This window comes from Rhincodon typus, chromosome 25 (assembly GCF_021869965.1).
Source record: "Rhincodon typus isolate 14 chromosome 25, sRhiTyp1.1, whole genome shotgun sequence".
In the NCBI taxonomy this organism is placed as follows: Eukaryota; Metazoa; Chordata; class Chondrichthyes; order Orectolobiformes; family Rhincodontidae; genus Rhincodon; species Rhincodon typus.
This window is the reverse complement of record NC_063356.1, coordinates 20,895,399-20,912,237: the sequence shown is the minus strand read 5'-3', so window position 1 is coordinate 20,912,237 and position 16,839 is coordinate 20,895,399. Positions and strand designations below refer to the sequence as shown.

The 16,839-nt window shown below is 43.6% G+C and overlaps 1 protein-coding gene across 2 annotated transcripts in view; it reads right to left on the bottom strand.

Moving 5' to 3' along the window:
* Positions 1-16,839, bottom strand: part of LOC109916884 (zinc finger protein 76-like) — a 64,851-nt gene that overhangs the window by 18,744 nt on the left and 29,268 nt on the right. For both annotated transcript variants that reach the window (XM_020516633.2, XM_020516634.2), the window contains exon 7: positions 9,271-9,387. In XM_020516633.2, coding sequence (XP_020372222.1) covers positions 9,271-9,387 — 117 coding nt within the window. The remainder of the gene's footprint in view (positions 1-9,270; positions 9,388-16,839) is intronic.

Genomic DNA, 16,839 nt, shown 5'->3' with positions numbered 1-16,839 from the left:
TGCTAAAGATGGTTCCAGAAACACTCTCCTGGGAATAATGCTTGGCTATTTCTAGTCGCGGCGGGGGGGGGGGTGCCAAAATTGGTCTAATTCCAGTCAGGTGATCAATACCATTTCAGTCTGGGAAGATAGGTTACAGTCATTTGCTGGAGTGTACTTAGAGTCTATCCATAGCATCACTGTGGCTGCGGGTACCTCAAGTCTAGACGGTTGTATTGGCTAGCTGAGGGAATGGACACAATCGATTGAAAATATTCGAGAAGGGATTCTGATAGGATGAGGGAGGGGAGGGTATCAAGGCAGGTCAGGGTCATCTTAGCTTCAATCTGGACAGAATGCAAGGTCAGCAGCATCTCTGCAGTAAGTACTTCAGAGTTTAAACAGAGACACTCATCAAAAAATAAAGGGGTTCGACCAAATTTTAGGGAGGGTAAAGTATCACTGGAGAAATCATTGAAAAGATTGGGGAGGTAAAGAATAATGTGTATATGGATTAGAGGCAGAGCCTGCAACTGTCTATGGTGAATGCAAATTTTAAAGCTCACTGGTTCGTTCTGAAAATCCATTGCATAATGCCTTTTGCAATATTTTCCTTAAATCTTTTCAATCACCATAGGATACTCATTATTCGCATTTGAGAGCGTATACTATACTCATGGCAGTGACAGTCTTGGTTTTAATGTGTTCTGTACAGGTGACTGAGGTTTCCAAGAAAACTTTGCAAATGTCACACGTCTCCTAAGGTCAAAGATGTGGTGAGCTAGGCAGTGAATTGCTTTACTAAGGTCTTTACTACCTTTCCTTATACTGGATGTTACAGACCAGAGACAAACACCTGTGATGATCAACAAGGATGCATCCAAAGTGGGAAAAGTTACATCTTTCCTGAAATGAGGTGGAGTTGACGGCTGGCGTGTGAAACTAATTAAGGGACTGCTCCAGTAATCAGGAGTCCATTGATTCCCAAATATTAACAAACTACCTTCAATTTTCACTTAAGAAGCATGTTGACATAGTCCATGTTATCGATTTCTGACCCAATCTCATGAAATACTGAATGAAAGTACACTGTGATCTGATTGGGGTTTTGACATCTCTCAGGTCCAGAATAGTCAATGGAGCAAAGGAAATGGTCTCAAAACATCACCTTCCCCACTGGCAATGATAGACAGCCACTGGATTGCGAACTATGACACTGCAGCTTCCATGTCCTTGCTCAAGATGAATGATGCTAGGAGAGGCTTGGCATTGGGGGTAGGGAGGAGGGTGACATAGGGTCTCTTTTTGCCAAGGTCACACTGACAATTTCTTGGTCACTTTCAAGGAGGCGAGATGTTTATTCTGCATGAGATGGGATATTGTCAAGTTAGGCAGTAATGCAGCTGTGGTACATATCTCCATGCTCCTGTGATGTTGTAGTAAGGAGTTATCCCCTCACACCCCAAGGACAAGTTGGATTCCAGAGTGAAATCAAGTTCTGATAGGTGATATGCTTTACTTCTGCAGTGTGGTTGCCTTGGTGCTCAGTCACTGAACATATTCACACGGGGATGCCAATGTTCTTTCAATGGACATACATGAGTATATTACACAAAAAAGTGATAAGACAATTTGAAAAGCTCTTAACATAAAAAGCAAGACAAAGATTCAACCAGACATGAGTGTGTCTATCTAAAAAATTAGTGCCAGCCATGTGGATGTCTGGAGTCATCGCCACAGACCTATGCCAGCTGCTGGATGAGGACCTGGACTGGCTGGGAATCCTACCCTGGTGACAAAATGTAACAGCTGACTTTCAGCTTATATGCCAGCTGATTGTTTCAGGGAACTAATGGGACCTTTGTGGCACTTGGTAATCATCAACTCACAGGTGTATCAAGGATACCACTGTCATTGTCTTCGCAAGGGTCCACCAATTTATCTCTTTCCCCTTTGACATGGGAAGTCAGGCCATCACTGAGTTCCCATAGGTTCTGAGTACAATCGATCACATCCACATATTAGTCAGAGCACCCTGTCATGAACCAGCAGTCTTTGTGAACAGAAAAGCATCCCGCTACTTTTCTATTTGCATCGTTTGTGATCACAACAGCAAATATTGCAGCCCTGTGCTAGATATCCAGACAGCTGTCATGACTCTGAATTCTGGACTACTCACCGGTGCCAGCCTCTTTCAAAGGCCCTCGGCCCTTACAGTAATGATTGATGGGCAGCGAGGAGATACCTCCTCCTTACCTGATTGACGACACCTTAAAGTAATCTTCAGACTGATGCTAAGAAGTGATACAACTCTGCCCACACCAGAACCATTGTATAATACAAGCCTCTTAAAAATCAGATTTCCACGCCTGAATGAGTGAGATGGTGCCATGCAGTATACCTCATAAGGGTGTCCCACATCATAGTGATATGCTGCACCCTGCACTTTCACAGTGTTGGCTGAGGAGATGCAACAGCAAGAGGAAACCTCAGAGATGAAGGTGAGGATCACAAGATGAACCAAGGTAACCAAAGAGATGAAAACAAAACAAAGGTCTCCTGAGCCAAAGATAATCTTATAGCTACCTACTTTTTAGATGCCTGAGCTGGGCAGAAGGAGTGAATTAATATTCCATTTGATTTACCTATGTAATAAAATGCTAACCTTTCCTTTCAACTGTGGTTCTGACCTCAACTTTGTGAAAGCTAAAGTGTACAAACAAACCTTACTCTGGAACAATGTTACCACTAAAGCAGCTGTGATACAGTGAGCACTCTATGACCACAAAGTCCTGGATGATTGAACTAAAATGATATTTGTGACATAGACATATGAGTCACATTAGTAAGAACACTCCCTTGTGAATAGAGTTCCTTGTTGGCCTTTAAATATGGCATCAGAACCTATGGCCCAGAAGATTTAGCCGGGTTTGAGAATTGCATGCTTGCCATTTTTGATTCGCCTGGTCATTTGCACAACATTGTGTATACATGGCTAACGAGCTAAGAAGCACGAGACAATTCACCCCAGGCATTGGTGGATGTACCACCACCTAAGACATCTGCTGCTATACTTCAATTCCAAAATAGAATATCTCAGCCAACCTGTCTACAAAACCTTGATAGGAACAACTGCCTTGGAAAAGTGTGAACATTCTCCCACCACATTCGCAAAGCTTGCTGACAAACATCTGATTATCCAATTAGGTAGGGATAAGCCATGTAATCACTCAGACAGAGGGAGTTTGATTATGAAAGGAATGTGTCTAGAAGAATTCTAAATCATGTTAGCCATGCAAGTGGAATCCACTAGCCACGACCATTTGGGACACTTGTCAGTTACAGACAGAAGCTTGTGTTAATCTTTGCTTGTTTAAGAACTTGTTTTCTCTGCAGACCAGTGCTCAAACAAATGAAACATGGAGAAAGCAGGTCCTGAGAGAATTCCCTATATCTCTATCCACTTAACTTGCATGATTTGAACTCTGCTTGCTGATTTTTATCATTCAGGTGACACAGACAGAGATGTTTCTAAAAAAAATTCAACGCAGCAGCTGCTGCTTCAAGACAAAAATATAAATAATTTGTCTTTAACTTTAAACTTCTTTAACACCAAACCTAGAATGACCACAATGTTCAGCCTGACACTGGCTATCAGTAAGCGCTTTAATATTTTTAAAATTAAGTTAAATTTAAATTGCTCAATCTATCCTCCCACTCTGTAATTTGTGTCTGCGTTGTGTTCTTTCCATTGCCTCTGATCTGAGGATACCGACTTCTGGCGGGGGCAGATGGGGTGGCGTTAGTCATGCCAACCTTTTCCCTCAACCAAGGATTCCTTGCTACATGGTTGACAGGGCCCTTAACTGTGTCTGCTGCATTTCCTGAACTTAATGCACGTCTGCTTTTATCCCATCTCTTCCCTCTCCTCCCACACTGAAGATAAAGACAAAGTTCCCTTTGTCCTCACTTTCCACTCCACCAGCTGCCATTTCTGCCACCTCCAGTGAGATGCCACCAACAGACACATATTTCCCTCCCCTCTCTTGTCAGCATTCTCTCTGGGACACCCTGGTCCGTTCCTCCTCCATTCCCAATACCTCCCCTCATCCCCACAGCACCTTCCCATGCAATCACAGAAGGTGCAACACTTGCCCTGTTAATTCCTGTCTTCTCACCATCTAAGGCCCTAGACACACTCTCCAGGTGAAGCAGCGACCTACCTGAACTTCAATCAGAGATAGTAGGAACTGCAGATGCTGGAAAATCTGAGATAACAAGGTGTAGAGCTGGATGAACACAGCAGGCCAAGCAGCATCAGAGGAGCAGGAAGGCTGACGTTTCTGAAGAAGGGTCTAGGCTCGAAACGTCAACCTTCCTGCTCCTCTGCTTGGCCTGTTGTGTTCATCCAGCTCTACACCTTGTTATCTCTGAACTTCAATCAACCTAGTTGACTGTATGCTCTACACTGGGGAGACGAAACACAGACTGGGACAACTGCTTTACCAAACACCAATGACCCTGAGCTTCTAGTTGCCTGCCACTTCAACAAACCACTGTGTTGCCTGGCCAACATCTCTGTGTCTCTGGCCTGCTGCAGAGTTCCAGTGAGCTTCAGTGCACGCGAGGGGAACAACAACTCAGCTTTCAAGACTCGACATAGAGCTTAACAATTTCAGGGCATGAATAGCGCCTTCCTTGTCTATTATCTACTCCTACAGCCCCAGGTCCAGTCATGATATGGGTTGCTTTCAGCACAGCAAATCCATTTTCATCTATTCATAGTCCCTATTATCACCTATCTAGCTTCTATTCTTCCCTTGCTTACTGTCAACAGTCCCTTTGTCTGCCTCCCTTATTTTTCCTCTCTGGGCTTCGTCTCGACCTATCTGCTCATTCCTCAATGAACAGTATCCCCCTGCCCCTCACTTGCCACCATCAGCATATATACCACTATTTCCCAGCTGCTTCTAGTCCTGAAGAATGGGCAACTGACTTGAAACATTAATTCTGTTTTCTCTCCACAGATGCTGCCAGACCTGCTAAGTTTCTGTGGCAATTTTAGTTTTTGTTTGTTTCTGTACCTTAACTGTATCATTATGCCTTAGTTCCACAAAACTTTATGGCTTTACCATAGCAAAATATATCACCTACAGTTCTGAATTTCTTTTGTTGACCCCTGCCTCAACCACTCGCTAGGGAGAAGAATAGGGACTGGAGCACAGTCTCAGCTTCTCTTTCTTGTTATGAGAAGAAGTGCTTCCCGATATTGTATCCAATGACTGTGATCCAAAAATCAGTCGTGGGTAAAATTTTTCCACATTAAATGTTCCCCTTGTTTTGGTATTGGTTTGCTATAAACTTTGAAAGGATTGTAAGCAGTAAAATAAACTGCTAAAATTTGTATGAGAGCATGCATTACAGTACTGACTGCTTCCACTAGATGGTAACAATAACCAGCTATGTGATCCAAATAAATCTTGTGGCATAATGCAAGCAGGTTACATGACCGTTTCTGAATCAGCCGCAGCCTGTTGTTCTAGCCAACTGTGGTTTATTTTCATATATGCTGGAGAATAAGGCAATTAGGAAATAAAAGTCTGAGAACAAGTCCCACCTGAGGTTCATGCAACTTGGAAGAGTCTAGACTTTTATTCAAATCCTTCAACTGGAATTTTCAGCTGTGCAAAACCCAATACAACCTAACTCAGTGAGCTAGGGTAGCTCCAATGTGTACTTTGTCCATTAGTGTGGACTGGAACTGTGCAATCTGTTGCGACCCCTGAAATCCCTAACAGATAGAGCTCCAAAGTTTTATTTCACCTTTACAAGACTTTGATGGCTCTAAAAGTATCTAAAGACCACTCAAGGTGCTTTCCCCAAGATTGCTTGCCCTGGCAATGTCCCATTTGTCATTTATTTACTTATGTCCACCACTCAATCACAGTCCTTTCCTTTGTGCCCTACCCTCTTACTGCCCTGCCCAGATTTTTCCTTGAATTATATTATGCATAAACTATTATATTATTAATCTCTTGTAGTTAAAGATGGCATAGAGGTGGAAATTAAAAAAGAGGCAGTGGAGCATTGCAGGCTGAAGTCCTGCCTCCACTACCATCACTGACTATTTTGAGCAGAGGGGGAAAGTGGAGGGTCAAGAACCCCACACACTGCTGTTTGTGACTTGCAGGCACTAGTCTGAAAGTGAGTATTTCAGAATTTTTAAAATTTTCCGTGAGCTGGCAGTGGCCTGGAACTTTTCCAAAAACACACCTGGTGATCGGAACTGTGAACCACTGGTTTGTGGCAGGAAGATAGAGTACATTTACAAAATATCATGAAATACTGCAGCCTGAGTTATATCTGTATTTATTGAAGACAGTAATTACAGAGCAGAAACTGGAAAAGGTAAGTGACTACTGTATAATGCAGTTGGCAGGTTATTACTACATATACCGCTATTACAACTGCTAAGTTGTCAAACAAAAGTACTGTATTACAAAAGTTGAAAATCTTCAATTACATTAGACTATCCACCAATAGTAAAGTACTATCCTGCATTGTACAATATTGAAAAGCTAGCCCAGTGTATTATTCTGATTGTTTAAAGATGCCCATTGTTATTAGCCTTTGCAAAACAGCTCAGCCATTTGTTTGGCTATTTGAAAGCTTTGAGATACACAAATGAGCTTTAGTTTAGCTTCAAAGAACCTACTGGATTCTGTACTGTAGATTTTGTTTACACAACTGTCCAACTTAATGAGAATTTGATTATCAACTGATATATGAGTTTCTGAAGTAGTTAATGATTTTTCAAATGCCTTTCAAGTGATATCTGTTTATTTTGGCAGACTTAAGAGCTCATCAATATCTTCCAAACATTATTACAGGGCATTGGGCTGTGTTTACATAGTGGATAGAGGGTGAGTGTGCTGTCAGGGTAGGGACATGAATGGTAAGAAGGTGATGGCGGGTATGATGAGTGTGAATGGGTGAGCAATTTGTGAAGAAGGGTGAAGGGGTTAGTAGGTAAGACAGTTGAGAGGGGTAGAGAGGTTTAAGGGTGAGCGGCTGAGGGAGAGGGCCTGGGCTTACGGTTTTTAACAAAGATTTGTAGCTTGGGTTGTGGGTGAGGTTGTTGACTTGCTCGCCGGGCTGGCTTATTTTCGTTCAGATGCTAGGTAACATCAGCAGTGGGGCCTCCAATGAAGCGATGTTGTTGTAGTCCGCTTGTACCACAATGACAAACACTCACAAGGATTAAAAGACCCCATACCCACGACAAGCAGAACGAACAAAATACCATGCAACGACTGCCACAAACGTTACATCGGACAGACAGGAAGGAAACTAGCCATCAGAATACACAAACATCAGTTAGCAGCAAAACGACATGAGAAACTTTCCCTAATACCAGTACCCTCAGACAATGAAGGGCATCAGTTTAACTGGGACAGCATAAACATAGTAGCCCAAGCCAAACATAGACACACACGTGAATTCCTAGAGGCATGGTTCTCAACTCATAATGCAATCAACAAACATACAGAATTGGACCCCATATACAAACCCATACAGAACAGAACCGGAAATGACGCAACTCACCATAACAGACCGGACAGTTTAAACTCAAAGCAGAGCAGAACAACATCGCTTCATCGGAGGCCCCACTGATGATATCACCTAGCATGGTGACAAAATGTCTGAACGAAAACGAGCCAGCTCAGTCAGCAAGTCAACAATCTGCCTGGGCTTATTTTTTTTGTGAATGGAGTTTGGTCTTTTAAACTTACTGCTTTGGTATCAGACTGCCTCTGTTTTCCAGGTGTCAGACCTGACTTTAAGTTATCCTATCATCCAAAAGACGAAAATCCTACCTGCTGACTCCCAATTCCCACCAACATGGTGAAAATCACACCGGTTAACTGAGTTTCTCCCTCTCTCTAGAGGATTCCTGACCTGCTGAATATTTCCAACATTTTCTGTTTTGTTCTATAATCGGAGTTCCCTGTAGCAGGCCAGGTTACAGCAGCATTGCCAAAATCAGGGACAGGCAGACATTTCTTTTCCAGCAAGGAAACAAGAAAAAGGAAAATAAATTTAGAAAAACTCAAAGTACCCAAAATCTGTAGGGGGCAAAAAAATGTGAGATTCAAGATGGGTGTAAGATTGAGACAGGGAAGATATAATGAAGAAATGCGAACACTGGAACATTTCTGAAATCTCAGGAGTCTCTGAGAGGTTGTGATCTATTAAGAAGACTTGAAGAAAACTACACAAATATGACATTTGTTCAGAAAATATGCAATTCTATAAAATAAACACAAGATTTGAGTACATCACTTCTAATCAGTGTAAACTATTTAGATTTCAATCTTTTATATTATTTTATTGCATTCAACAAAAGGCAAAGCAAAGATTATGAAATCATACATAAATAAGGAATTATTACATACATGATAAGCTTGCTGTTGAAACACTCATCCATCCCTTTGCTGCCTATACACTTGACAATTCCAATGTACTCCTGGCTTGTCCCCAACTTTCCACCCTCTGTAAATCTGATATAATCTAAAACTGTTCTTCATGTCTTAACTTGTGTTAAATTCTTTTCACCCTTATTTCTGTCCTTGCTGACCTACAATGGTTCCCAGGTACGCAAGCGGCTGGATTTAAAAAGTCTCATCATCCTTACTTTCAATACCCTATACTGTCTTATCTCTCCCTACATCTGTAATCTCCTCCAGTCACACAATCCTCCAAGATTACTGTGCTCCTTCAATTCTGGCCTCTTCAGCATTTCTGATTTTAACTGGTCCATCATTGGTGACTGTGCCTTCAACTGCCTGGATCCCATAGTCTGGAATTCTCTCCCTAAACCTCTGCCCTCTCTAAGCTCCTTATGACCTACCACTTTGATATTTTGACCGTCCTTCTGAATAATATTGCTAACTAATGTCCAATTATCAACATTTCCATGGGCAAGAGTCCAGTAGCAGAGTCATTTCATATTGGATTGTATGAATCTATGCTGTAATCATTCTGATTCCAGAGGTCAAAAGACTGAGCCTGTCTCTTATACTTTATTTTTTTCACATGTATGTAAGTTACAAAAGCAGAAATTGCTGGAAAAACTCAGCAGGTTTGGCAGCATCTGTGGAAAGAAAGCAGACTTAACATTTCAGGTCCAGTGACCCTTCTTCAGAGCCTTAAATCTCAGTTAATTAGGTGAAGGCTCAAATGTATAATGCACCAAAATGTAGCACAAACCACGTCAACACTGTTATTTACCTTTAAATGATGTGCAGTTGTATATAGTCGGCCACAGCCGTCAAACCCACAGCGAAATGCCTTTTCTCCTATCTGCTGCCCCTTTGCACTGACTCGCACTTCACCATCAATCACAAGCTGTGTAAAAACAAGAGGGGATAAAAATCTTTTAATGTTAATTAAAGCAATATTTGTGGCATGGTACATCAGTGCACATCGGGAACGCCTCTGATAACATTCCTCCTCTAGACAACATTCACTCTTCATCTTCAGTCAGATGGTAAACTTCTGATCTCAGGATAACTCAGATTAGACAACTCAGCAGTGGGAAACAAATTAAAATGGTAATCTTTCCATTATGGTTGAAACATTCATCCAAATGAAAGGTAATTAGGTAAAACTAGAAGATCTGACATTAGTTAGTTAACTTTTAACTTATATCATGACCAAAAAGCAAATTCACCTTTGAAACACAGAATTAAAAGATAAATCAAATTATAAAATCAGATAAATGGACAGAGTCAGACATACTGGGCATTGGAATATTGTAATCAACAATAATATGCACCTCATAACTTTTAACTAACATCAGTTGAATATCACAAATTTATAGTTGTTTTTTAAATGTTAGTGTAACCTGAATATTAACCCTACAGAGAAACCATCAAGTAAAGACTTATTCAATTAAATTATGGTTTTTAAGATAACTGTTCTTAAGAGAAACAAAAACAGAAGTTGCTGGAAAAGCTCAGCAGGTTTGGCAGCATCTGTGAGAGAAATCGTTTCGGGTCTGGTCACTGTTCCTCAAAACTGATGGTAGCTACAAAAATGCAGAACGTCGTGTGGTGGTGGTGGTGGTGGAGGGGTAAATGATAGGTGGGAATAGAGCCCAAACAGAGAGAGGAACAGTTGGACAGACAAAGGAGTGGATAATGATCTGGGTGGGACAGTGAATACCTGTTAATGGAGACTCTTAGTGGCTAACAATAGATAATGCATAATGGCAGACTATGTGACAACATGTTATAGTATGGTGTCAAACAAAAGAACATTATAAAGTTGAAAAATCTTCAACTACGTTAGATTATCCACCAATTATAACGTACCATTCTGCAATGTACAAACTGAAAAGTTAGCCAGTGTATTATTCTGATTGTTTAAAGATAGCCATTGTTGTTAGCCTTTGCAAAACAGCTCAGCCATTTAAAAACCAAAAGAACTTCAGATGCTGTAAATCAAGAACAAAAACAAAGTTGCTGGAAAAGCTCAGCAGGTCTGGCAGCATCTGTGAAGGAGAACACAGAGTTAACGTTTCGGGTCCGGCGACCCTTCCTCAGAACTGATGGTGGCTGGGAAAACGTCAGTTTATATGCAGAAAATAGGGAGGTGGGTGAGGTAGGGAGTAAGCGATATGATAGAGCCCAAAGAGAGAGAAGATCAGTTGGACAGACAAAGGAGTTGCTAACGATCAGGCTGGGAGGGTGAATAGTTGTTAATGGGGACTGTTAGTGACTAACAACAGGGGGTGTGTAATGGCAGGCTATGTGGTAACAAGGCTTGGTGTGTGGGGTGGGGGGCTGGGACATGGGAGAGTTTAGGCCCTAAAATTATTGAACTCAATATTGAGTCCGGAGCGCTGCAGGGTCCCCAAGTGGAAAATGAGATGTTACATAGAACATAGAACATTACAGCACAGTACAGGCCCTCGATGTTGCGCCGACCTGTGAAACCAACCTAAACTATTCCATTATCATCCATATGTTTATCCAATGACCATTTAAATGCCCTTAAAGTTGGCGAGTCTACTACTTTTGCTGGCAGGGCATTCCATGCCCTTACTACTCTCTGAGTAAAGAACCTACCTCTGACACCTGTCCTATATCTACCACTCCTCAGTTTAAAGCTATGTCCCCTCGTGCTAGCCACCACCATCCGAGGAAAAAGGCTCCCACTGTCCACCCTATCTAATCCTCTGATCATCTTGTATGTCTCTATTAAGTCACCTCTTAACCTTCTTCTCTCTAACGAAAACAGCCTCAAGTCCCTCAGCCTTTCCTCATAAGACCTTCCCTCCATACCAGGCAACATCCTGGTAAATCTCCTCTGCACCCTTTCCAATGCTTCCACATCCTTCCTATAATGCGGTGACCAGAACTGTACGCAATACTCCAAGTGTGGCCGCACCAGAGTTTTGTACAGCTGCAACATGACCTCATGGCTCCGAAACTAAATCCCTCTACCAATAAAACCTAACACACTGTACGCCTTCTTAACAACCCTATCAACCTGGGTGGCAACTCTCCGGGATCTATGCACATGGACACCGAGATCTCTCTGCTCATCCACACTACCAAGAATCTTACCATTAGCCCAGTACTCTGTATTCCTGTTACTCCTTCCAAAGTGAATCACCTCACACTTTTCCGCATTAAACTCCATTTGCCACCTCTCAGCCCAGCTCTGCAGTTTATCTATGTCCCTCTGTAACCTGCGACATCCTTCCGCACTATCCACAACTCCACCGACTTCGGTGTCATCCGCAAATTTACTAACCCATCCTTCTACACCCTCATCCAGGTCATTTATATAAATGACAAACGGCAGTGGCCCCAAAACAGATCCTTGTGGTACACCACTAGTAACTGAACTCCAGGATGAACATTTCCCATCAACCACCACCCTCTGTCTTCTTCCAGCTAGCCAATTTCTGATCCAAACCGCTAAATCACCCTCAATCCCATGCCTCCGTATTTTCTGCAATAGCCTACCATGGGGAACCTTATCAAACGCTTTACTGATATCCATATACACCACATCAACCGCTTTACCCTCATCCACCTGTTTGGTCACCTTCTCAAAGAACTCAATAAGGTTTGTGAGGCACGACCTACCCTTCACAAAACCGTGTTGACTATCACTAATCAAATTATTCCTTTCTAGATGATTATAAATCCTATCTCTTATAATCCTTTCCAACACTTTACCCACAACCGAAGTAAGGCTCACTGGTCTATAATTACCAGGGTTGTCTCTACTCTCCTTCTTGAACAAGGGGACAACATTTGCTAGTCTCCAGTCTTCTGGCACTATTCCTGTAGACAATGACGACATAAAGATCAAAGTCAAAGGCTCTGCAATCTCCTCTCTAGCTTCCCAGAGAATCCTAGGATAAATCCCATCCGGCCCAGGGGACTTATCTATTTTCACACCTTCCAGAATTGCTAACACCTCCTCCTTATGAACCTCAATCCTGTCTAGTCTAATAGCCTGTATCTCAGTATTCTCCTCGACAACATGGTCTTTTTCCTGTGTGAATACTGACGAAAAATGCATTTAGCACCTCCAGCTTGCGTTGGGCTTCATTGGAACACTGTAGCAAGCCAGAGACAGAGATGTTGGCCAGGGAGCAGGGTGGTGCATTGAAGTGGCAGGCAACAGGTAGTTCAGGGTCTTTTTTACGAACAGAACGTAGATGTTCTGCAAAGCGGTCGCCAAGTCTACGCTTCGTTTCCCCAGTGTAGAGAAGACCACATTGTGAGCAGCGAATGCAGTAGACTAGATTCTTGGAAGTGCAGGTGAAGTGTTGCTTCACCTTAAAGGTATGTTTGGGCCCTTGGATTCTGGGGAGGGAGAAGGTAAATGTGCAGGTGTTGCACCTTCGCCAGTTACAGGGGAAGGTGTCATAGGGCTGTGGGGAGGTGTTGGGGGTGATGGAAGTGTGGACCAGGGTGTTCCGGAGGGAACGGTCCCTGCGGAAGGCAGACAAGGGAGGGGAGGGGAATGTGTGTCCGGTGGTGGCATCTTGCTGGAGGTGGTGGAAATGGCGTCTGATGATCTTCTGGATGTGGATGCTGGTGGGATGGTAGGTGAGGATGAGGGGAACCCTATCGCTGTTGCGGGAGGGAAGAGAAGAGGTGAGGGCGGAAGTGCGGGAGATGGGTTGGACCTGGTTGAGGGCCCTGTCGACAACGGAGCTGGGGAATCCTCGGTTGAGGAAAAAGGTGGACATTTCGGAGGCTCCCTTGTTGAAGTTGGCCTCATCTGAACACATGCGACGGAGACGGAGGAACTGAGAGAATGGGATGGAGTCTTTACAGGAAGTGGGGTGTGAGGATGTATAGTCCAGGTAGCTGTGGGAGTCAGTGGGTTTGTAATGGCTATTAGTGGCCAGTCTATCCCCAGAAATGGAAACAGAAATGTCGAGGAAGGGAAGGGAGGAGTCCGAGATAGACTAGGTGAAAGTGAGGGTGTGGTGGAAATTGGAGGCGAAACTGATGAAGTTTTCCAATTCCAGACGAGAGAGGGAAGCAGCCCCGATAATCCAGGTAGACCCATTGTTTCAGCCTGCTCATGCCCCACAGAACTCATCTCTTCCTACCTTGACTCAGTCTTCTCCCCTCTGGTCCAATCCCTACCCACATACATCCAGGAATCATCTGACGCCTTACGCCGGTTTCAAAGCTTCCAGTTTACCGGCTCCAGCCACCACCTCTTTACCATGGACGTGTAATCCCTTTACACATCCATTCCCCACCAGAAGGGTCTTAGGGCTCTCCGCTTCTTCCTGGAGTAAAGATCTGAACCATCCCCACCCACCATCACACTCCTCCGCTTGGCCGAGCTTGTCCTCACCCTCAACAACTTCTTTCAACTCCTCTCATTTTCTTCAGGTAAGAGGGGTTGCCATGGGTACCCGCATGGGCCCTAGTTATGCCTGTCTCTTCGTGAGATACATGGAACATTTCTTGTTCCAGTCCTATTCCGGCCCCCACCCACAATTCTTTCTCCGATACATCGATGATATCATCGGTGCTGCTTCCCTCTCTCGTCTGAAATTGGAAAACTTCATCAGTTTCGCCTCCAATTTCCACCCTGCCCTCACTTTCACCTGGTCTATCTCGGACTCCTCCCTTCCCTTCCTTGACATTTCTATTTCCATTTCTGGGGATAGACTGGCCACTAATATCCATTACAAACCCACTGACTCCCACAGCTACCTGGACTATACATCCTCACACCCCATTTCTTGTGAAGACTCCATCCCATTCTCTCAATTCCTCCGTCTCCGTCGCATATGTTCAGATGAGGCCAACTTCAACATGGGAGCCTCCGAAATGTCCACCTTCTTCCTCAACCGAGGATTCCCCAGCTCCGTTGTCGACAGGGCCCTCAACCAGGTCCAACCCATCTCCCGCACTTCCGCCCTCACCCCTTCTCTTCCCTCCCGCAACAGCGATAGGGTTCCCCTCATTCTCACCTACCATTCCACCAGCATCCACATCCAGAAGATCATCAGACGCCATTTCCGCCACCTCCAGCAAGATGCCACCACCGGACACATATTCCCCTCCCCTCCCTTATCCACCTTCCGCAGGGACCGTTCCCTCCCACAACACCTCCCCACAGCCCTACGATACCTTCCCTTGTAACTGGCGAAGGTGCAACACCTGCGCATTTACCTCCTCCCTCCCCAGAATCCAAGGGCCCAAACATACCTTTCAGGTGAAGCAACACTTCACCTGCACTTCCAAGAATCTAGTCTACTGCATTTGCTGCTCACAATGTGGTCTCCTCTACACTGGGGAAACGAAGCATAGACTTGGCGACCGCTTTGCAGAACATCTACATTCTGTTCGCAAAAAAGACCCTGAACTACCTGTTGCCTGCCACTACAATGCACCACCCTGCTCCCTGGCCAACATCTCTGTCTCTGGCTTGCTGCAGTGTTCCAGTGAAGTCCAACGCAAGCTGGAGGAACAACATCTCATTTTCCGCTTGGGGACTCCACAGCCCTCTGGACTCAATATTGAGTTCAATAATTTTAGGGCCTAAACTCTCCCATGTCCCAGCCCCCTACCCCACACACCAGGCCTTGTTACCACATAGCCTGCCATTACACACCCACTGTTGTTAGTCACTAATAGTCCCCATTAACAACTATTCACCCTCCCAGACTGATCGTTAGCAACTCCTTTGTCTGTCCAACTATCTTTCTTTCTCTTTGGGCTCTATCCTATCGTTTACTCCCTACCCCACCCACCTCCCTATTTTCTGCATATAAACTGACGTTTTCCCAGCCACCATCTGAGGAAGGGTCACCGGACCCGAAACATTAACTCCGTTTTCTCCTTCACAGATGCTGCCAGACCTGCTGAGCTTTTCCAGCAACTTTGTTTTAGCTCAGCCATTTGTTTGGCTATTTGAAAGCTTTGACATAGACAAATAAGCTTCAAAGTAGCTTCAAAGGACCTACTGGATTCTGTACTGCAGATTTTGTTTACACAACTGTCCAAGGTCATGAGAGTTTGATGATCAACAGATGTATGAGTTTCTGAAGTAGTTAATGGTTTTTCAAATGCCTTTCAAGTGATATCTGTTTATTTTGACAGATTTAAGAGCTCATTGATATCTTCCAAACCATCACTACAGGGCATTGTGCTGTGTTTACATAGTAGATATACAGTGAGTGTGCTGTTGGGATAGGGACATGAATGGTAAAATGGTGAAGGGGGTGTGATGAGAGTGAGTGGGTGAGTAGGTTGTGAAGGGGTTAGGAGTTAAGACAGTCAAGGTAAGAGGGATTGAGAGGTTTGAGGGCGAATAAACTTACTGCTTTGGTATCAGACTACCTCTTTTTTTCCAGGTGTTATGCTATTACGTAGTCTGCCATTTTATACACTACATATTGTTTGCCACTATGCCACCATTAGCAGCTATTCACGCTCCTAGCCAGATCGTTATCCACTCCTTTGTCCGTCCAACTGTTCTTCTCTCTGTTTGGGCTCTATTCCCACCTATCGTTTACTCCTTACACTCTTCCCCCCACCCAATCTTCTGCATAAAAACCAACGTTTTCCTCGCTACCATCAGTTCTGTGGAAGGGTCACCGGACCTGAAATATTAACTCTGATTTTTTCTTCACAAATGCTGCCAGACACGCTGAGCTTTCCCAGCAACTTCTGTTTTTGTTTCTGATTTACAGCATCCACAGTTCTTTCAGTTTTTATTTTGTATGTTCTCAGGTGAACCCAAGTTTTGAAATGTTTCAAACAATATACAAATGCACTCCTGAAAGTTTTCATTGAAATTCCAATTTTAATGAAGACTGTTAAATGGATCAAGCTTTCAGGAGTAATGCTTTGATTTGATAAATTGTGTATTTAAATAGCACACCTAGATTTTAGAATGCTCAGGGAGGTATGTAATATGGAATATAAGTTAATTCAGCCAAACAAATAGGTAAAAAATTTATAGGGTAACATATGTGCAGAGTGTTAGTTAATCATGAAGATGTCCTAAAGGGGAAGCCTTTACATTGGAGGAAGGTTGAGCTTGCTTCAATAAAGCAGATAAATTGCTCCCAATCAAATACAGATACCAACATCTTTCAAATTGTAGAGCTAAACAGGAAGTGCTCATTGCTATTGGTTCTGTGTAACATTGACTGCAAAATGCCACCTTTGTCATGAGTCAAAGATGTGTCACACCTACTACTTCCCATGGATTTATTTGCATACCCAAGGAGTCTCACACTGATTTAACACAGTGTGGAGCTGGAGGAACACAGCAGGCCAGGCAGCATCAGAGGAA